Source organism: Coenobita brevimanus, chromosome 23 (genome assembly GCF_032717465.1).
Source record: "Coenobita brevimanus isolate Jiangsu-jjx chromosome 23, ASM3271746v2, whole genome shotgun sequence".
Classification (NCBI taxonomy): domain Eukaryota; kingdom Metazoa; phylum Arthropoda; class Malacostraca; order Decapoda; family Coenobitidae; genus Coenobita; species Coenobita brevimanus.
Window position 1 is genome coordinate 426,087 of NC_136976.1, and position 23,321 is coordinate 449,407.

A 23,321-nucleotide genomic window follows, 5' to 3' on the forward strand; every position below is an offset into this window, starting at 1 on the left:
CCCCAGCCGACGTTCTTGGGCCGGGATGGTTCGTTAGGCCATTCCTCAAAAATCCTACCATGATGAAAAATCCTAAACTTGTCTTGGAGAAAAACGTGAACCGTGACGTTCTCTCTCTCTCTCTCTCTCTCTCTCTCTCTCTCTCTCACACACACACACACACACACACACACACACACACACATATACACACACACACACATTTAATCCATGGGTAGACACATGAGGCCGCACGAGCTACCCTTTCAGATCTCTCTTCATGCGTATAATTTACTGGGTTCATCTGCATATCTTCATCTTTTTGCTTGTTATTTCTGCATCATCCATCACTAAACATAATGCTTGGGCGGATTCGTTTTTATACCTCACGAAAAGGAAGGATTACAAACGAATATGTCGAATAATACTGAGTTTATGTCAAAGGAGAATCATATCACGACCCTCTCAGTAATGTAAGATCCAGGGGACTGCGTGCAATAAAGGTGAATAAACATGAGCTTCAAATGCGTGGCGTGCAGAGGATGCTGTGATTCTGCCCATCCCATTTATAACAATGATGATGATGATGATGATGCTGTAAAAGACGACGATTATGCTGACGACGATGACGATGGTGATAATAATGATGATATATTACAACAAGACACACACAGGCGCTTCGATGACTGCTGATTTCGCTTTTATAATTCACGGGAACTGTCTGGAAACATTTCATATCTGGCATTTTATAAGTACAGCAGTTTTAACATCGACATTTAACTCACACCCTAAAGAGGAAGCACATAAAAACGAGAAAGATTCAGATATAAGACACAGGAGGGTCTGAGTTATTTGAGGGGGTGAGATGCCGGAAATTTCGTCAGAGAGGCTTGAGGCAATCACACCCCCACCCTCCCACCTCACCCAACCCACACACCTTCACCACACACACACACACACACACACACACACACACACACACACACACACACACACACACACACACAAATCTACATCACATCATACACTTCCAAAACACCCACATCATCGCCATCCTCACCTCCACCCCCACCCGCCCTCACCATCTATCCCCACGCCATCGCACGCCCACAAACACCCATTCCTCCCATACATCCACACCCATTTACTCCCACCAATACCCACACCAAGACCTCCCCCACTATCACACACTCCCACCCGCATACACACTCCCCTCAAACCCCTATCCAACTCACTCCCTCTCCACACCTCCCCCACCCTCATACACCAACAGCAGTAAATGTCGGCCGCCACCCACATTGTGTGTGTGTGTGTGTGTGTGTGTGTGTGTGTGTCTAATAAAGTAGTTACAAGGAAGAGGAGTTTTTGTCCTGAGATATACAATGGCGATATAGAAAATAAATCTACGCTGTACAGCTGTTTATTGTAGGTTATATGATGTTAATTTGAGAGGGTAGTGTTCTTTTGTTCCCTGTGTGTGTGTGTGTGTGTGTGTGTGTGTGTGTGTGTGTGTGTGTGTTTGTTTGTTCTCCAGGCCACACGTTCCCAGTCTAACCACTGCCCCTCCTCTCTTTCCCCTCCTCTCCTGCCCCCTCCTTCCTATCCCTCTTTCCCTCCTTCACTCATACCTCCTCCTCCCCTCCCAACCAATTCCCCCTTGGCTTTCCCCTCCCCCCTTCAACCACATATCTCCCATCCCTCCCCCCCTCCTTCCCTTCACTCCCTCCCTCCTCCCCTTTCCCCCTCCCTTCTCTCCTTTCTTTTCTCCTCTTCCTTCCTCCCTCCTCACCCCCCACAAACCTCCCACAACACCGAGATTGCAGGTTTCAGTACCATTGACAGAGGGTGAGTCAGGAGCGAGAGATGAAGTGAGAGATAATAGATGATCTTGCCTTAACATAAGAACATAAGAAGAGAGGATAACTGCAGTAGGCCGGTTGGCCCATGCTAGGCAGCTCCTAGAAGAGTAACTGAACTACTAGAATGAGATAAGGATAGCAAAGAAGAAGGCTCTCCCCCGCCCTCCAAACCCTCCAGCCGAAGCCGGCAGGAAAAAGTCAGAAAGAACACCACGCCGTATAGAAAAACTGGCGTGGACATTTTACAGGAAAGTGTGAAAGGAGAATAGAGACTATCATAGTGTAACCTGAAAAGAAAATTTTTTTTTGAATTAGTATTGGTTATAAGATTTTCTTTATTCTATATCCACCCCTTATTTGTCATATGCTTATCTAGCCTATGCTTGAAACTCTCAATGGAAGAGGCAGCAACTACTTTACTAGGTAGCTTATTCCATTCGTCTACTACTCTATTACCAAACCAATTTCTACCTATTTCCTTTCTGAAACGGAATTTTTCTAGTTTGAAACCATTATTTCTAGTTCTATCCTGTATGCTCACTTTAAGTACCTTGCTAATATCTCCCTTATTTATACCATTCATCCACTTAAAAACCTCAATTAAGTCTCCCCTTACTCTACGCCTCTCTAGCGAATGCAGATTTAGTCTTTTCAGTCTGTCTTCATATGACAGGTTCCGGACGTCATGTATCATTTTAGTCATTCTTCTCTGTACATTTTCTAACGAATTAATATCCATTCTATAGTAAGGACACCAAAATTGTACTGCGTAGTCTAAATGTGGCCTTACTAATGCTAGATAAAGTTTCAGTATTACTTTAGATGATCTATTGCTCACGCTTCTCGAAATAAATCCTAGGACCCTATTTGCTTTATTTCTCGCATTAATGCACTGTTGCCTAGGTTTAAGGTCGTTACTAATCATAACTCCTAGATCTCTCTCGCATTCCGATTTGCTAATTTCTTTGTTATCTAAGCTGTATTTAGTATCTCCAATGGTCTTGCCCACGTTAAGTACTTTACATTTTTCAACGTTAAATTCCATTTGCCAAGTTTTAGACCATTTGGACAATGTATCGAGGTCTTTTGTAAGTAATGGCAATCGTCAGTCGAGTTAATGATACGCCCTATTTTTGTATCGTCGGCAAATTTGCTGATTCTGCTATTGACTCCTAAGTCTAGATCATTTATATATATGATAAATAATAAGGGACCGAGTACTGAACCCTGTGGTACACCGCTAGTTACTAATCCCCAGTCCGACTTAGTTCCATTTATTAATACTCTCTGCTTTCGTCCTTTCAGCCAGGATTCTATCCATTTTAAGATATCGCCGTCTATACCGTGTGCTCGAACCTTTCTAACTAACCTTTCGTGTGGGACTCTATCAAAAGCTTTACTAAAGTCCAGATAAATAACATCGTAAGCTTTATCGCTATCTACTGCCTCATAGACCTCCGAGTAGAATGACAACAAATTTGTGAGGCAGGATCGTCCTTGCCTGAATCCGTGCTGACTTTCGTTTATAAGATTAAATCTTTCTAAGTGTTCTCTAATCTTATTTGCCAAAATTGACTCTAACATTTTTCCTACTATTGACGTTAGACTTATCGGACGATAATTCGACGCAGCTGATTTATCACCCTTTTTAAAGATGGGCACTACGTTTGCGGTTTTCCACGCCTCTGGAACTTCTCCTGAACTTAAAGAGTCATTAAATAACGTTAAAAGTGGCTGACATAATTCTTCTTTGGTTTCTTTTATAATTTTTGCATATATATCGTCCGGACCTGGCATCAATATTAGCCTCAAAAATAGATCTGTACACACACGCACGCACTGGCACACACACACACACACACACACACACACACACACACACACACACACACACACATTTGCAGATCTTAAACACATATAATTTAGTACGCTACACCACAACAACCCTTTATCTCACACACGGACACAAAACTAACTCTCTCTCTCTCTCTCTCTCTCTCTCTCTCTCTCAAAATGTCTGTCCAAGCCACCAATCCCACTTACTCCTGCCCACCCGTGAACTCACACTGGATGACACATGACTCCAATATCCCAGCCTGGTACCGTATGTCAATCTCATTTTCTCCTTTTTAACACTATTTCAATAAATGTGATCAGTTTAACATGGCTTGACCGACGATGGTGTTAAATTATGTGTGTTCTGTGCCGTGATATTAGCTTATCGGTGCCCTTTAAGCACGCCGGGGCTGGCTTTTCCATAGTTCATAAATGCCAAAATGGGACATCCCGGGGTACCGTACCTACCGTATGAGCTTTCCGACTGAGCTGAGAGGTGGAGGACGGTACACTAAGCAGGCTGGGCTTCCTTTAATTCGTACACCTTTGCCAAACCCCAGACGATTTTCTTGCTGCTAAGAAATCTCCCCCTAATCGAAGAGTGGATCATTTCTTACACTACCCAGCCTGACTTACTTCAGATAAATATAATGTAGCTTTAGCGGTACTGGTTTTAGATTATAGGTAGCGCGATTCCAAACAGCAGGTATCGTTTACAATTCTCAGTTACTTTAATGCATCCCAGCATTACCCACCCTGACCTATTGATTTAATGCAACTTGAGCAATGCTAATGCTAAAAATATATTTGAGTGATAGCATGACTTTGAACAGAAGGACTCGTTTAGAATTTCAGCTTTTGTGCAAACCTACTTTGGTCTCTTCAGTACGATGATACCTTTTGCGTTACAGTATAAGTTAACACCAGGCTTTTTTTTTTTTTAAATATCATTTTATTTTAGTGTAGTGGTGAGGGGAATAACTAAAACTGTATCTAACACCTGCAGCTTGAGACCCTCTGAAAACAAGTCTCGTGGCAAGAAGAGAAAAATGTAATAAAACGTCCTTGTACTGAATGTGTTATTTTTGTTGTTACTGTTAATCTATTTATCTATACCCAGACGCCATAATCCCGAATGGAGTGGCCACAAAAAATCGCCTCCATGTCTCCATGTCCCCTGCCATTTCGATGTCCTCCCCCCAGCTTACACCCTCCCCTCTCTCTCGTATATATATACCTCTTCACACTATCCCTCCATCTGTTATTACACAGACTAATAATTTCTTGTTTTATACAATCTAACTACCTTCAAATTAACGTAATGCAGCTTAAGCAATACCTTAGCTAAAAATACACGTGTGTGGTGGGGTGTTATAGGAGTGGCGAAAAGTGGAGTTTCCTCACCGCCGATGGAGGGCGTGCGTAACCTCAAAACAAGTGAGCGGCACCAGACTGATGGGTGAGTCATTGTTTACACTGCTGCGGAGGTATTTGTGAAATTTCTTGAGGCTGTGAATGTAATATTGCTTGTTTATAATTTTACTTAAACGCACACCAATGTCACATAAATCACAGTTAAACTTGAGATAATATTAATTTGAAAAATAGCCAACAAAAATATTCAGAGGTATTTGTGAAATTTCTTTACCTTATGAGTGTAATGGTTGATGGAAACAATGAAGATATGCGAGTAAGAGGCAAGGGAATGATGAAGAACAAAGAAAATGAGTGAATAAGAGTGAACGGTATGCAAGAGAATTCAAGTAGAGAGCACTAACAGAGCGCATACCTCCTCCAAAGCCTATACCACACAATTCAGATTACCATCAACATTTAATCAACTCCTCCTTTGTCCCATGACCCACATATTAACAAGTTCATTGAAATCCACCAATAAAATTTAAAGATATCTTGTGGACAAACAAAAAGACAAACAAGGGTCAATACGCAACCTCCTCCCAACTTCGCTGGCGGAGATAATGATGAAAAAATAAGAAAATTTGTGAATTAAAGTGGATAAGAGGCAAGCGAAGGATGAAAAACTAAGCATATGAACGAACAAGAGTGACAGGAATGACGGGGAACAAAGAATAAGCGTTTAATACTCGGCTGTTTGGATGATGAAGACAAGCAGCACATAGGGAGATTAAAAAAACATCTGTGGCCTGTCTGATAAAGGACAAATGATGTTCAATAAACTTTAGGGTCGAGGCATACACACACACACACACACACACACTCGCTGGTGCAGTGGTAACGTTCCCGCTTGCCAACTGGTGGACGGGAGTTCGCGCCTCGCTCAGGTTGCGAAAAGTTTCACTGACGAAGTGGGGGGTTACTGTCCCCCTCGAGCAAAGGGACGGGTGTGTGCGTGTGTGAAGGTCACAGCCTTGCCCTTAGATCGGACTATATATGAGCTCTCAGCTCCCTTCCGGGAGGGTAAAAGCTGACGATCACGACCATCAAGTGATCCTGACCGACCCGGTGAATTACACACACACACTCTCTCTCTCTCTCTCTCTCTGACCTCCAAGCACGGCGATTTCCTGCGTGAATCATGGCCGCATCAATCATCATCTGTGCGCATATGAGATTCATCCCTGGTATTTCTTTACCCCACTGACCTTCCACTGTTATTGTCGGACTCTCCCAGCGGCCAGCCTATGAAAGCCTTTGCCTTTTATGTCACTCATATTAAGCAGAAGTGTTATTCGTTTTAACTTGCATCCGCCAGCTCCGTGCTTCACCACAAATGCAGTGTAAGCTGTTGCTACTGATGTACTGTAATACTAGATCTGTCATGTGAACTTCGTGCTTAGAGCCTCCAGATATATAAAATATATAAAGAATGTGTACATGTCACAAAAAGTACAGCTAAAAACACAAGTATTGTATCTCGTTGACCGAGAACAATAACCAGAAAATTCTTTAGGTTTTAGGTACTCTGAAGCAAGGTTTCACACTGTTCAGCTGAGCCAGATAGATGATCATTGGTGTTCCTTATAGTTACAGAGCAACAGTATTATACATCTTTTTGCTTGATATATGCTTACAATAAAAAGATGGTCTTAAAGAAGTCGAGGTAGGGAACATGTATATTTTTGGTGAAAAAAAAGTGGGGGGGGGGAAGTGGTGTGGGCGAGGGAAGGGTAGTAGGTGTGAGTAGGGGTGTGAGGAGGAAAAATAAAAGGGCTGGAGAAATGCCAGTGAGGGTGATAAAGAGGTGAGGGAGGAATTAGGAAGGAATGGAAAAATAAGAAAGTAGGCAAAAGGCTTTGACAAATGAGAAAATAGGAGACACAATAGAGGGTCGTGGGAAAGTGAAGGCCTGATGCATAGAAATACAGTAATGGAAGTCTTTTGGAAGAAGAAACAAGAAAGGGTGAGAGGCAGGTGATGGAGAGATGGGACAGAGGTAAAGGGGAAGAGGAAAAGAGAAATGATTTAAGAATAGTAGCAGCACAGAAGTAGTGGAGAGATTAGGGAAGAAAGAAGCTATGAAGGAGAGAAGTGACGAAAGGTTTTGGGAAAAGGGAAGGAGTGATGGAGATGAACTGAAAAACTGCGTTAGCTTTTTTTTTTTTTTTTAATCTTTTTTTCTTTTTTTTGCTCCTGTCCATCGTGTTCAAGCTGCAACCCCGTCTACCATCACGCATCCACGCCCCAGCTGACATGTTGAGAGTTGAGGTGCACGAACAAACTAACGTCAAAGCTCCTCTCGTAACTTGGAGAGAAAATTGCCGATTCTTTCCATGTCGCTATCATCCTACAAAAATTAACCTTGAGTTACCAGAGGGAATTGATCTTTGTTTGTGAATCCCAGGTCAGACACAGGATAAATCATAAGAGTGAAAGAAATAGCCATATAAGTTTCCATAGGTAGATTTGAGATAATGGACCTCAACATCCATTATAGCTTTTTATTTTCACCCTCTTCCGGTGACCCTGTCCCCAGTCTTTGACCTGGAGCCCTAGCAGTGGTGTGTGTGTGTGTGTGTGAGAGAGAGAGAGAGAGAGACAAATTTACGTGAATAAGGCAAGGTTAACAGCGAAGAAATCTAAGGGTTAATGGACCGTGCCCCCACTTTTTTTTTCTTTCATTGGAACCACACCACTGCGCCCTACACCTTTGCCTAGTGGGCCTAATAGGAAATCTGTCCCTGCTTAGATAGTAAAGTCACCTAGCTTACACGAATAGGGAGGTGAGAAGAAGTCTGAGGGTAGAAGGAGGCGTGGATGGTAAAAAGGAACCGTGAGATGTGAATTAGTAAACAAGCGAACTGTAGTGGAGGTTGAGGAAGAAAACTTATGACATGAAAAATTGTGTAGTATAAATGAAGTATATATATATATATGTATATATATATATATAGATAGATAGATAGATATATTATTTTTTTTTCCCAGCAGTTCCTCCTCGCCTTTGCTCTCAAGCTTCACACAGTCCTCCCTCCTCCCTTTAAGAAGGTTTTTAAAATATGCACCTACCGTACTTACATTCACCACGAGCAATGCACAGGTAAAGCTCAAAGGGGTTATACCTGCCCCTTTGTCCCTCCTGCCGGTTACAAAGTGCTCTCTTTATCTGGTTTCTCTCTCTCTCTCTCTCTCTCTCTCTACCTTTTCATTTTCATTTTCATACTCCCCACTCACTCCAGTCAATCCCTGTCAGTTTTTCTTGCTCTCATTTGCATCTCCTACCCTTTTCGTTTTTCTCCGTCTTGCATTTTTTTTCACCTGCGTCATAAAGCGCTAGGAATATGAGAGCGTCGCGTGCTTACTTTCTTGTCATTGTTCTTGGAGTTCGACTGAGAAAGATTTATGCTTTCGCCACGCCTATGCTGTTCAACCTATGGCTTCAACCTTCACTTTCTCACCCTATTCCCGCTCTGTCAGTCTGTCTGTCTGTCTCACACACACACACACCGACCCTATTGATGCCGACTATGACAACGACGAGTCTTTCAACATCGACTCTGCCAGTTCCATAACTATCCACGCCGACTATCAGCATCAACTCTGCTACTTAATGCCTTAGCCATTTTCCGGAATGGTGCTAATTCATTATTATTCCTTCCTGTTTCGTAACCAGGACTAAATGAATGTCTTGCAGCCACAGTTTAGTGTTCAAGTTGTAGAAGTGGCCCAGTTCTGTTAGGTGAAAACAGACTACAATGATTTAGAACAACCATGAATTTAAGTTCACTGAGTCTTCTATCGGCTGCGGCAAGGCAAGGTGTTATAATGTGATAATTATATCAAGGAAGGATACTCGTTGTTTTGGGAGGTATGAGTACATAATACTGGCAGAGATCTGTCAGCGAACTTTTGCTTATGGTTGCAACCTCGGTGCAAAAATCGAAAGAAAAAAAAAAAAAAAAAGGTAGAATAGAGGCTCAAGGAAGAAAGGTGGTACGAGGAATAAGGAGCAAAGGATATAGTAATGGGAAAAAGCCAGATGATAACAGTATTTGCTATAGCACCAACTTGTTCCACCCTACTTGCTTGACAAATAACGCTGTACTTCATTTCCATCTCATTAGAGATGATAATCGTGTGTTCAGGTATCGTGTGGGAATTTTTCACCCCCTAAGAATGCCGATTTGTATGACAAATTAAAGTCAATATAAAATATCCGAAAAACCCAGCAATAACAAATTAAAAAAACGTTTGAAGGAATTATGTGACTAGATGAATCCGGATTGCATGTTGGCCGCCGCGAACACAAAGTATCATGCGAACACCGGCCTCGCCTCGCAAACGTCACTCGGATGTTTACATTCGAAAGATGGGGATGCAGATACCGGTTGATGTGAGCTGATGCAGTTTACTGATAGCTCTTTAGACCCGTATGAGAGCCAGGTGTATGTGTGCTATAGCCAGGAATAGGGCTTCATCATGTGCATCAGGTGAGAAAGACGAAATGGCAGAAAAACGAGTGTTTTCAGGGCGATCAACAACTCGAGGCGTCTGCTAAGGATTAAAGTGAACGTAACAAGTCACTTATTTAGACCGAAATAAAGAAGGAGATAATTGGTACATTGTGTGTGTGTTGTGCATTAGAAAATCACGTACTGTTGTGACAGAACGGAGTCTCATTGTTTACTAGAGCTTAGTGTTACTAGGATGCATATTGAACCTGAAGGTTTGAATTGGAAAATTTGGACAAATCTCGATGGATAAATTTAGAATCAGCTCGTTCAGATATTCAAGACTGTTAAAAATATGAATCAGAGTTCATGGTCATGTTCAAGAAATTAGATTATTTACCATATATGAAATTGCAATGTGTTTATTTTGCATTAGCTTAGTATTTTGAAAAATATAATAATGAATATGAACCATTTTTTTTTTTTTCCTTAAACCAAGCTTTAGCTCCCAAGTTCATGGGGAAAAAGCTATCTCGATCAATTGGCAGACACCTTAATGCTGGAAGGGGTGTCATAGCATTATGGTAGTCATTGTCTTGTGGGCTTGAAAAACATCAATGACTTGTACACACAGCATCAGGTATATTTCCTGTTTTCTAACAATGTGCATTAATCTTAAGGAGACATTGGACCATCTTAGTTTGCAGTTTTCCAATTTTGGTATGGTAGCACTTCATGAGATCCTGTAAGTATTTTCTGACTGCATTTCCAAGTTTCAGTGTGTTTATTCTTGTAAAAGTGATGAAAACTGTTTTAAAAAGCAGTGTTTGTGCATAGATGGTCGTCACCTAGTGGTACACGAGGACAGATGGCCACCGTCTTAGAGTGCCATATTTTTTATGATATTCTCCTTATCAGTGCCTATTTATTCAAACTCAAACAATATTTTTTTTTTGTAAGGATGGAAGTTTAGAGGATGAATGCTGGAAAAGGTACACCAGGTAAGAAAGGTTGCTAGTTCACTGAAAATACTGTACGGTAGGTTAGTGTTACAGAATTGGGATGTGAGTGTGGAAGTAAAGATGTCACTGCATGAAAATACAGTAGTGTGATCCCTGCTCTTAACATAAGGAAGCAAATCTTGGACATGGTTGCATGTGTCTGCCATGGTCACCAAATGGTGGTTTTCCACAGTGCTCGATCTCTGGCAGCCTCCAGTATTCAGGCTTTTATCCCTGAGGTCATGCTGTATGACATTGTCCCAGGTCTTTTTTGATCTGCCTTTCACAACCATACCCCTGACATTTATGGAATGGAAATGTGAAATAAATCTTAGCCAGGTTTTATACAGCAGTGGTTCCCAACCTTTTCATGACCATGGCACAGTGACACTGAAAGTATTCATGGTACATATTGCTTCCCCAAACTGAAATATTTACTCATAAGCAGTGTTTATGCTGGTAAGTTAGATATTTCTGCAATTAAAAATGTCACCAAGAGTACAGGTATAACATGTTATACGACCCCGCTTTATGCCATACCGTTCCTTAGCAATGTAGAAAACACCCATCTCCACCTAAAAATGGCTATTCCCCGGTTATCCGATGGTCTTTATTTTTTTTAAAACTGATTTTGATGATATTTTAGACTTATGGTTTGTATTTATGTTGATTTATAAACTGTTTTTAGACTTAGATCAATGTATTTTAGTCATAGTTGGGGGGAACACTGTCATTTGTTGGTAGTTTACCAAGTTTGACTTTTTCCAGACTTATTTTTGATGATTTCCAGATTTTATTCTTGGCTTTAGATGAGTTATAAATTGCATTTAGGCTTAGTTTGGCTTGTTTTAAAGCTATTTTGGGGTTTGGGTAGCCAGAAATTTGTTAATGGACTCATTGAGTGGGTTTTGGACTTGGTTGGAGGGGGGAATTCCAAGGCTCCCAAACACATCCGTATACTTTCTGTGTTATAACGTCTCCATTTAATGATACCGGTACCCCAGCTCGATGATGAGCTTTCCCAAACGCATCTCCTTGTTATAGCGGGGACAACCTGTATTTCAATCTTATTTTTATTTATTTGTTTATTTCTTTATATACAGTAATTGTTTTAGAAAAAAAGCTGCTTTAATATCTTATTACAGTAAAATTTTATTAGCCAGAGAGTTGGTTTACCTAGAAGTTTCCATATTTGATTACTGTAATTCATCATCATTATCATCATTGTCATCATTATTTTCAGTTATATGTCCATTTTCCAGGTATAGGTTGGTGAACCAACTGGAATCAGGTGTAAAGCTTTGTGATGTGGTGATCAGAATGTGTGTATCAGTTTAAATGGGTAGCTGCTAGTAGTCACTAACAGACCACTTTCTTAGGCAGTTTTGCAATTCACATATCCATATTCCATGACAAAAAAAATCTTAAACAAAAACCATAGCCACCACATTCAATACCAGATGTAATTTTCCATGTCTATTGCCAGAAGCTTTAATGTAATTTTAAAATCAGTTAATTACACACAGACCCTTTCCATACATGAGTTTGAGAAATCATTTGTTTCTTTTGTAGCTGTGCAAAGTACAGTAAAACCTCATTAAAATAGACTAAATGGGGCCCAACCAATCCAATAAAAGTAACATCCGGACTTCCCCCTGCTAACCCGGATCTTTTCCAATATACCATACCAGACAATAGTCTGGATCACACCAACGGTGTTTAAACTGTTTTCACTATCATTGCAGTACTGTACTGTATTATACATTCACTACAATAATCAAATGGTATAATATATATACTGTATACAATAATACTGTACAGTACACTGATAAACATTACTTTTATTTACCTTATTGTGGTGAACATAGCTGAAGTGGTCAGGTAGTCCAGACTTCTTCTGGCTTTATCGGACTTTTTCCGATATATAAGAATTTAGTCCAGTAGCTCCTCGATTCTGATAAAAGCTAATTCTGGTCTATTGAAGTCCATTATACCAAGGTTTTACTGCATATCTTAAAAACAGTAAAATCACTGAAGTGAATTTTTAAGATATTAGATATCTGAAGCCTTTGGTCACATGTCCAAAGTAAGGAGCTTTGCTCTGCAGCTCACCATTTAGGAACCACTGTAATTACAGTGCCTGTACTGTACTATATATCAAAGTCTTCACAAACCTAACAGTGAAAGCACATCACTTGGTCCTAGCCTTGGCATTCTTTGGTAGTAATTAGCATTCATTGGTTTTAATCTTGGTAAAACTCCGGTCTCTTTATTTGTAGGTTCACTGTTCCTTCACCCCTTCAGTCTCCCTGTCCCCATACATATTGTGGAAGTCTAATAAATTTAAGTACAGTAATTGGACCACCTTTGTTCATGAAAGTGTACACAAACTGTATGCTTATGGTAAGAGCCCAACCTGTAAATTACACTCCTGATGATTTTCATGTTCAGTATGTGGAATACACTGGCATTTGACAGTTGGCAAAGAAACTGAACTTAGTTAATGTATGTGAATTTCATTTTGAAAGGATGCACAACCTGAGCCCTCATTATTTTTATTTAAATTATTCATGTTGCAGTGACTTTTGTGATATGTTTGCTATACTGATTTAAACTAAGTACTGTACAGTATTGTACATAAACAAAACCTGAAGAAAAAATTGGTGAAATAACCACAGTTCAGTATATTCTTGGTAATATATAGCACTGTATTTTTATTTCAGGGCCCAAGAATGATAGACCACTGGTGCCACACATGGAGGGTTTAGTGAGACGATTGCATATGGACTTCCAGTTGTGGTCTTCTTTAAGTAGAGTCATATCACATGACTGTGAAATGTACAGATATCTTTATAAAGGTAAACTTTTGTTCAGGAAGAGGTGTATGCTTCTGTTCATTCAGACATAAATATCCATATTTTTTTCACTAAAAGCAATGATGATAATTATATGTATGCTTTCTTGTATTCTAAAGTTAATGACAGAATATTGTTAAAATATAATGTAGAATTAGCCAGTTAAAAGAAGTACCTTAGCATGCTGTCAGTTTGTTAATTTACAGGGATTTCACACAATGGCAGTAAGAAAGAAGAAGTACTTTACTCCACACCCTAGATAACACATCATAACTGTCATGGAGGGCAGGCATAACAGCCCGGTAAGTGGATGATAATTTGCTCTGCATACTCTTCTTCTTTGGAGTGCAGATGTTAACTAAGTAGTCTCTTGCTTGACACCCTGCAGTCCTCCCATGTACCTACAGATGGTATAGTCACCATCTTATTACCACCCTGACAGTAATACCAACCATCTACACTGTTGGTCATTAGCTTAAAAGATTTTTTGTAGCATTTTAGCCCATGGTAGTTTAGTACAGTACTTTATGCTGTATAGCATTTTTTTTTTTTTTTTGGTTTGGAAAAGATTATGAAATTCTTTCTCTTCACATTTTTTCCTTTCAATTTTGACATGTAGTGATTGCACAGATGTCACATCCAGCTAGTGAGGATTCCACAGATTGTATATGCATATCATCTAGTATCAAGTCCATCTCGAGGCCCTGGTATTTTTAAGATACAACTGTATCTGTATCTGTCAGTCTGTATGAGGTCAGCTGCAGGACCAAACCATCTCCCTGGATGGAAAGAAATGTACGAGGGGTACTTTATTGAAGAGTGGTACGATGGAATTTGTGTGGCTGATAATTATGATGGTATTAGTGTGATGTTTGGCTGTGATATGTTGGTGGATCTTATGGAAGATTATTGAAGGCTAATTAAGTTCGGATTTTCAAACTTTTCCCTGTCACAGTTTAGATAAGTTTTGCATATTTGCTGCTACATTGTTAGACTTGCAGCATAAAAATTTGCTGTTGCATTGTTAGACTTGCAGCATAAAAGTAATTTCAACTACTGCACTGTACTTGGTTTTAATTTGCTTTAAAACAAATTTGTCATATCATTAGTGCTGTAAGATAAAATTTGAGTTAACTATTGTGTAGTAACACCCTCATTTACGGGGATGGTATTGAATGCTCATTTAGGTAACTACATTGCAGTCATTGTTTAAAACATTAATGTTATATAATACTATGTTTTTATTTCACTTAAAATGATTATTTGCCATGATTTCATTTTGCTTGAATGCTTACCTGTTTCACATAGTACTGTAACCGGAGTCCTGTCTTTTGTATGTACTGAATTTAAAAAGTTTATCTCTTACCATATCATTAAGGACAGAGAAGAATAATATCGTCCACATACAGCATTCCCTGCACGTGGTTAAAAGTGTGGATATAGGAAAGTAAAAATCACCCTCCTTGAGTTGATATGGTAGCGGTGACTACAGTGCTCAAAGCCATGGTCACACAGGACATTTTCGAGCAATTCTTGCCTCCAGAATTGCTGTTTTCTTTGATAAGGTTTTTATATATAATTTAGAGATAGTTATTTAGGAGGGATTCTCAGTTGATCTTATTTGTCTGAACATGAAAGATTTCCAGCAATACATGGGGTCAAATGCATGCTGATATATGCCCTTTAACTTGAAGTTGTTTATGATATCCATGCATTCAGTACAAAAGACAGTTGAAAATTAAGCAAGGTGCATTGATGATACTTGTATGAATGTTGTATAATCTTTTCAGAATTAAGCAAGATGCATTGGTGATACTTGTATGAATGTTGTATAATCTTTTCAAGTCCCTAATTATTTGCACTGTCACACTCATGTAGAAGGAGCACCCAGATGCGGCCAGTCCAACGGCCACTGTGATAGCCTATTTGGAGAGCCTACAGCAAGAATACAATCAGCTCTCTGCTCGTCTTATGGCTCAGACACACCACAAAGGTCAGTCAATGATAGCATTTTAAAATTAGTCATTTGAGGTAATTTCTGTTGCAGAGGTGGGTAATTATTCACCCCTGAAGTCTGAAAATAGTATACACCATATACATCAGTTATTTACATTCACACTAGCAGTGAAAAAACACCAACATACAGTACTCACTTCATGCACAGGGCAATACAACACCTTGATCAAAACACTATTTTACAAACTCTCCATCCTGACATACACCCATTAGAGGTGTTCGTTAAAGAGATATGATCAAGTTCATATAGCTTGTCTTAGAGCAGAACATCACCCAGCCCTCCTCAGCTACCAGCCTAGATTTAGGTTGCATGGATTCACAGATGATGGGCACAGCTTTTAGAGTACACCCACACAACATAACACCCATAATGAAGTATTGCACAGCACATCACACAAAGATGCAGACAAGATGTCAGTGGTGTAGTAAGCCTATGGGACAACCCCAGAGAGACAGTTGCTTATGTGCATTCAACAGGCCTGCTTGATTAGATGGACCGGGATTAAGCAACAGCAGCAACTCTTCATGTGTTACAAACCTGCTGAGTATTTCTACAGCAGAGTGGTGGATATCATACAGAACAGAAAAGGCTGGGTAGATTGTGTCTCCCTGGATTTGAAGAAGGCATTTGATAGAATGCTGCACAAAGAATTTTGGACACCTGGCACCTCATTATCTAACTTCTATTTTTTAGTTTAATCATATTTGACACATTCAGAGATACTCTATGGAGCTTCTCATAAATTATATGGTAGGTTGATTGTTGACAGAGTTAAGGAGAGAACAGAGAGATTGGTTGGACAGGATCAAGGGGGCAGGAGGGGGGGGTACACCAGATACTCCCTCTTAGACAGAAAAATATACAGAGAGAGATGAAAGAAGGTTTATACTCCCTTTGTGGATTTGGAGAAAGCATATTATTGTATAGACAGATGAGAAATGTGGAAGGTGCTGACAGTATATGGAGTAGACGGAAAATGTTTAAATGCTTTAAAGGTTATGTATGAGGGTGCAAGGACAGCAGTAGTTCTGCGTTATTGATTTACTGAAACAGGGATATATAATTTCTCATTGGTTCTAAATTTTATTTGAGTGGAGAGTGTTATAAAAATTGGTGATCACATCTCAGATGACATATCATGAGTTTTCTATGATGATGATGGAAGTAGAGTCCTTACTGTTTCTGATGCATCTATTAGATTTTTTTTTTTTTTTTTAATGATGTATTTTTTTTTTGATGTTGTTTGAATCTTATCTAAATTCTGATTCTGTTCTTATAATCTTGAAATTGTAGAATCAAATACTGTATATGCGTCAGCATCATATATATACTGTATTACAATTGGCCTGTACAGCACAGTTCTTTGTTGTACGGTACGGTACCATAATACCTGTTTACTTAATAGTTTTGTTCAGCAGGGTCAATGAAAATCTTATCAGGGTAGCAGTTTTGCTGCTGACTGGCCTAATTAAAAAAAAAAAAAATGAAAAATTTAATATTTGTTAAGTCAAGTCAGTGCCTATACTGTTATTCCAGGTGCTGCATATCAACCTCTCAGCAGCCCGGCAGAATGCACTGTTGAAGTTTTAAGCAAAAGGGTAAAATTTCTGACCCAGCAGTTGAAGGTTATGACACAAGACAAGGCATCATTAGAGAAAGCTTTGCAGGAACAACGAATTGAACACAATAAGCAGGTAGAGCGACTCAAACAGGAAGCGCAAGAATGGAAAGAGGATGTGGGTGCCCTTAAAGATATTCTCAAGAGACTGAATGAGCAGTTGAACAGGTAAGAGAGTGCATTATTGTTTTATTTACTGTATATTCCATTCCTGAGGGAGTAAGAGGAAAAATATTTATAGTACTCATCATTTATCATCTTCCTGTCCCATTTGTCCACCAAAAGATGAGGTGAGGTAAGCTCCAGGCATAACGTACAGAACTGGAAGAACTGTGAACAGCATTATCATACAGTAATTTGGATACTAGTTTTTATTTTCAGTTTAATCATGCACACATTTAGTCATGCTTTCCAGAATACACCAAAGAAACTGGCTGCACTGCCTCAAAATACACTGGCTAGGAGCGGTTTGTTTCATTTGCAACATACTCCATACTCTTGGCTCCATTTCTGTGTGGTGACATCTGGCTTCTGTCCTTGCTTGCTTCAAGCGAATGCTGTGTTAAGCATAACTCAGTCACCCATTATCTGAGCTATGGTGTACCTTTGCAGATTTCACTCTTAGCCAGAACCCATGGGTATTACATCCTCCCTTATTTGATGTTATTGTGTGCACTGTAGTGATTAGATGTGGGTGTTACTGATATAACTAAAGAGGAAATGCTTGTATTGTCACCTGGAAGTAGGAGAACAGCCCTACCAAAGAAAAAATACCAATGAACCAGATGGTCAGTGAGGAGAGTGCCCTTGGGCCTCCCACCAAGAAAACGTCATTCAGGACAACAGTGCAAGACAGTGAAGGCTACAGACTGTCTCCTAAGGCATGAGGTGCTTAAAACTCTTGATATTATGGCTGCACATTTCAAATTTAATCTTCTCAAGCTCCTACAAGTTGTCTCTATCCACTCCATCCAGCACCACCAGCAGCAAGACCTGAATCTCCCATCACTCCTGCCAGCCAAGAAACCACTTCTGACCAAACACATGTGCCGGAAATGTCTTGACTTTGCAAGAAAATGCAAAGGTTGGATCTCATGAGACTGGAGGAAGGTGATGTTCTCAGATGAGAACACCTTTGTGTGTTTTTGTCCTTGTATTAGGTGGGGTAATTAGGACTTACAGCGTCAGTCAAGTGCAGCGATAGCGTAATAGTGTAAAGTTGTTTTAGTGAGGAAGCCGATGCCACGCTAGGATGCAGACACAACATTAACGATGTAAGATACCTGTGGAATAGCTCCAGAGGAGCAGTTGCATACCCGCATTTGACAGGTCTACTCTGTCAGACGAATCGGGGTTGAGGAACAACATCCGTACAGTGCCTGTATAGAGTTTGGTAAGGTAAATGACCAGTTACTGGTGAAAATCTTATCAGGTTTTAATCATCATTAAAACTTATACTTTTTTTTTTTTTTTTTTTTTTTTTTTTTTTTTGATGTCCCACACATGGGGTTTTGAGATATATGAAGATATTGTTTTGATGAAATATTCCACACCAAAAAATAGACTATAATTTCCTGAGTAAAATGATGTCTTTAAAAAATAATAATAATAAAAAAAAAAATAATAATAATAATAATAATTACCTGTGTGGTGAGCTGTCAAAACCTGTGGTGTTGGCTCTCCACCTCTGCCAGACCTATGCTATTTGGTACAACATAATTTGAGTCATCAGACATGGTTTTGATCAGATCCAAGTAAGCTGCCATGGCGCAAAACATCTCGTACTGCTTACCTTGACATACTTATCGTACGTGACGAAAATAATAGACAATAAAATAGTCCTCCGGCGATGGTAACTCTTCAGTCTTGCCACCTCCTGATACTGAACCATTATTGGGTCCCCAGTACCTGCATGCAAATATAAAAAGTCCAGAACACGTATACATGCCACCCAATGGCTGCAGACATTTTATTAGTGGCACGTTGATGCGTCACCCGATGTGAAAGGGTTTAGACAACTAAATTTTGATGCTTGTTTGTTCACCAGGTACCACCTGCAACATGGAAGACTGCCAGAGGAAGTGCGTCCGTTACAGCATGAGACTAAACTCTCAGAGCATGACATCAGCCGCTCCAGCATTCACAAACTCTCCGCTGTTCTCATGGCATACGATGAGCTGCTGCTGGAACGAGACACCACTATTAAGTGAGTTTTAAATCACCATATTGAACAAGAAGCATTAATTAATACATGATAATATTGTTGATGCAGTTATATTTTTGGAGCATCATAATGCATGTAGAAAATTACTACTAAACACATCTTGGCTCTGTCATTTAGGTATGATATTAAAAAATTTTCACATCTCCATTTCTCCACTGCACCATTATAACCTTATTTTCATTTTTCATGAAATAAATTGGGTGGGTAGGAACTGAAAATGGCAGGAACTCATAAGTATAGGAAACTATTAACAAGATGCCCAGAGAACTGGACCACACAGATTCATTTATCATTCAGGTCATTGAATCCTTAACGCCACCTCCCAGGCAAACTTTTATTATTAGATTCTTCATATAACATCTAGGTTAGAAACTGTTTTGTTGACAGACAGGTTTTATATTTCCAGGAATGATACAAAAAGCTTTTATTCATACTGTCTTTGGTAGTTAAATATTGTTTGTAGGATCCTTGAAAGTGGTATCAGTGGGATTGAAGTAAAGTGAAATGATGAACATTCTCACAGATTGTACTATCTCATTCTCCTGCAGAGTAACTTGCATATCGGAAAAATTTGTATCCATACATCAGAAGGCCTAGTGAGTGATGAACAGGGTGGTTTTAGTAGTGGCAGAGGATGTGTGGATCAAATATTTACAGTGAGACAGATAGTGGAGAAGGCTTGTGAGAAGGACTATAAGGTGTTTATAGCATTCATAGATCTGGAAAAAGCATACGACAAAGTAGACAGAGAAAAGTTGTGGAAGGTTTTGCCCATGTACGGTGTAGATGACAAGCTGCTAGATGCTGTCAAGAGTTTTTATGGTGGTAGTGAGGCATGTGTAAGGGTAAATGGGCAACTAAGTGAATGATTCAGGATCAGTGTGGACATGTGACAAGTTTGTGTGATGTCCCCATGGTTGTTCAATATATATATGGATGGGCTGATGAGAGAAGTAGAAACACGAGTAATGGAGAGAGGGATGGCGTTGGCAGTGAATGGTGTTGGATGGAATATCTCAAATTTGTTGTATGCTGATGATGCAGTGCTACTTGCAAATACCGGACAAGAACTTGGTAGATTAGTCCAGAGTTTTGCTGATGTCTGTGAGTGTTGTGCCTTGAGAGTACAGTATATGTAGAAAAGAGTAAAGCAATGGTAATTGAGAAAGAAGGTGACTCCAAATGCGATGTTACAGTGAATGGAGGGAGACTGGAATTGGTGAGAGAGTTCAGATAGTTGGGTGCAGTGATAGAAAAGAGGAAAATGTGCAAAAGAAGTAGAAAGTAGTGTGACACAAGGAAAGGAAAGTAGCTGGTGCTATGAAGGCCTTGATAAGAAACAGAGGCATGAGTGTTGCAGCTGTACAAGGCATACATGAAGGAATGTTAGTGCTAACTTTAACATCTGGATGTGAGACAATGGTGTGGCATGAGAATGAAAAGAGTAAGAGCAGTGGAGATGGAACTGCTGAGGAATTTTTGTGGAGTACAGAGAGTGGATGGGATACAAATAATGTGATTCATGAAAGACACAGAGTGAGGAAGTCTGGACTCCAGAATCAAAGAGAATGTACGTAGATGGAATGATCATGTGGAGAGAATGGATAACAATAATTTGGCGAAAAAGGTATATCTTTGTGAAGTTGAAGGGGGGGAGGAGGCAAGGTAGGCCAAGGAGAAGGTGGAGGCATGTGGTGGATGAATGTGTGAGGAAGAGAGGTAGTCAGCGAGGCTAGGGACCTGACAAGAGATCGAGCTGGCTGGATGAATGTTGTGAGAAGAAGCACATGATCAGGGATTTGACACCCCTTTTTAATGTCACAGCGTCTGGATTGACTCTATTGGATACGTTTATGTGAAGGTACAGAATGTGGTGAAAGTTTTTGGTGTATCAGATAGAACCAGAATTCCGGGGGCTTGAATGATGAGTGAATGGATGCGTGGTCCATGGGATTGGGCAAACTTGGGCTGTCTGGACATTGCTACTCCTCATCCTGCCCTAGAGTGGGAAAGGAGGTCCAAATGATGATGAAGATGTTGATGATAATGTCAACTTCTGCTTTTAATACCCTTGCAAATATGTGGCATTAAGTGTGCTTCTGTATTCATGAGTTAGCTACATCTTTCCCTTTAATAGTTATTGCTCAGCTCTAATCTGATTTCATTGTTGGATATTGTTTTACATTTAATATACTACATATCCACAGAAGTCTGAAATAGCCCAGAAATCTTTCCTTCTGTACAGTACAGGTTGTAATAAACCTGTGGCAACACAACATTATATGTGTTTATCATATTTGAAGAGAGACTATTTTTTGCCAATCATGGAATTTCACTCCCTGTTATGTCTCATCTTTGCCTCTCATTAACTTCTCCAAGTAAACATTGAACAGTTGTAGGAACATACTGTTACATTTTATTGCTCAACCCAAAACAGAACGTAGCCTTTGTCTTCATTAGCACTCATCATCCACTCACTCGATGTAGTGCTGCTCTCGGGTGACTGCCTGTTTCTGTCTTCTTCTTTCTTTCCCTCCTGCCTCTTCTGCCTTTCTCTCCTTCCTCCTTTCCTTCCTTCCTCCTCTGTCTTTCTTTCCTTCATTATTTCCTCTTCCTTCTGTCTACGTGTGACTCTACATTGAGTGACAAGCCAAAACATTTCCTGTACACTAGGAAACCATGTACTGTGGTGGATGGTAACCATGTATCCAGTTTATGGCACATGGTGGTTGAGTGGGTAATTAAGGCTCTCCAATCAGATTGAGCCTGTGTAAGTTTATATCCAAGGGGTGATTGAGGTTTATTGCTCACATAATGCCACTCAGGGATGTGTGAGGCTGGGCACTCTCATCTTAAATGTCAGGATCAACTTGCTTAGCCCGGGGCTTCTACGCTCCTCATGGGACAACACAGGATTAGATGATGATGATTTGTGTATCTGTCTATTGCCAGACACCATAGTCCCATAAGGAGTGCCCACAAACATATCGCCTCCATGTCACACTGTCCCCCACCATTTCACTGCCCTGCTCCCAGCTCACACCTCCCTCATTCATATACTTCTCCATTCCATCCCTCCATCTCATCCTTGGCCTCCACCTCACTCACATACACTCTCCTCGTTAGTCTCTTGCTCTCCCTCCTCTCCACATGGCCAAACCACCTCGGTGTATTTCTCCTAATGCTTTCTGTCATCCATGATGATGATGATGATAATAATTATTACCAACCCAAGATGTTACAGATGATTTTTAAAGCCAGATTTGTAGACATCCAGGAAAAATCCTAAAGTTATTCAAGTATGTTAAGCAAAAAACTCAAAGAAGAGATCTGTCTATCTATCTATCTATTGCCAGACGCCTCAATCTTGTTCGGGGTGGCCACAAACACGTCGCCTCCATGTTGCCCTGTACCCTGCCATTCCACTGCCCTGCTCCCAACTCACACCCCCCTCTCTCCTATACCTCTCCACCCCATCCCTCCATCTCATCCTTGGCCTACCCCTCCCTCTCCCCACCTCCACCTCACTCACATACACTCTCCTCGTCAGTCTTTCACCCTCCATCCTCTCCACATGGCCAAACCACCTGAGTGTATTCCTCCTAACGCTTCCTATCACATCCACACCCACACCACAGTGCTCCTTTATGTCCTTATTTGTCAGTCTGTCTCTCCATGTGACTCCACAGACTCCTGTCTGTCATGCAGTAACTTTTTCACTTCCGTGCTCACTTCCCTGTTTTTTATCACTGTTTTCAAGGAGAGATCAAATTATTTTATCAACGTTTATGTCTTCAGGAATTCAGGTGCAAAGCTTGAGAATTTGATGGTGAGAGTAGAGGCTGTTACATCTGAGAATGAAGAACTCCATGCTCGCCTAGAGAAGTTGCAAGCACAGGTAAGCAGGAACTGGGATTGCTCCATTCCTCAAGCATTTTAGTGAAATGGGTGTATCAGAAGTTGCCAGTTTATTTGTGTTTAACATTCATCCCAGTCTCACCCATAACAGAGGTTGATACAGTATATTCAGAATGGCAGAGTGAATGGTACAAGTGATAGGTG

At 40.2% G+C, this 23,321-nt stretch overlaps 1 protein-coding gene across 1 annotated transcript in view; it reads left to right on the forward strand.

The window, feature by feature from the left end:
* The first annotated feature begins 9,449 nt into the window (after positions 1–9,449).
* The window catches only part of LOC145393045 (uncharacterized), a 37,996-nt gene continuing 24,124 nt past the window's right edge, over positions 9,450–23,321 (forward strand). The window contains exons 1-7 of the mRNA XM_080267383.1: positions 9,450–9,583; positions 13,269–13,403; positions 13,607–13,702; positions 15,279–15,393; positions 16,954–17,203; positions 19,083–19,241; positions 23,058–23,157. Coding sequence (XP_080123509.1) covers positions 13,679–13,702; positions 15,279–15,393; positions 16,954–17,203; positions 19,083–19,241; positions 23,058–23,157 — 648 coding nt within the window. The 5' untranslated portion in view covers positions 9,450–9,583; positions 13,269–13,403; positions 13,607–13,678. The remainder of the gene's footprint in view (positions 9,584–13,268; positions 13,404–13,606; positions 13,703–15,278; positions 15,394–16,953; positions 17,204–19,082; positions 19,242–23,057; positions 23,158–23,321) is intronic.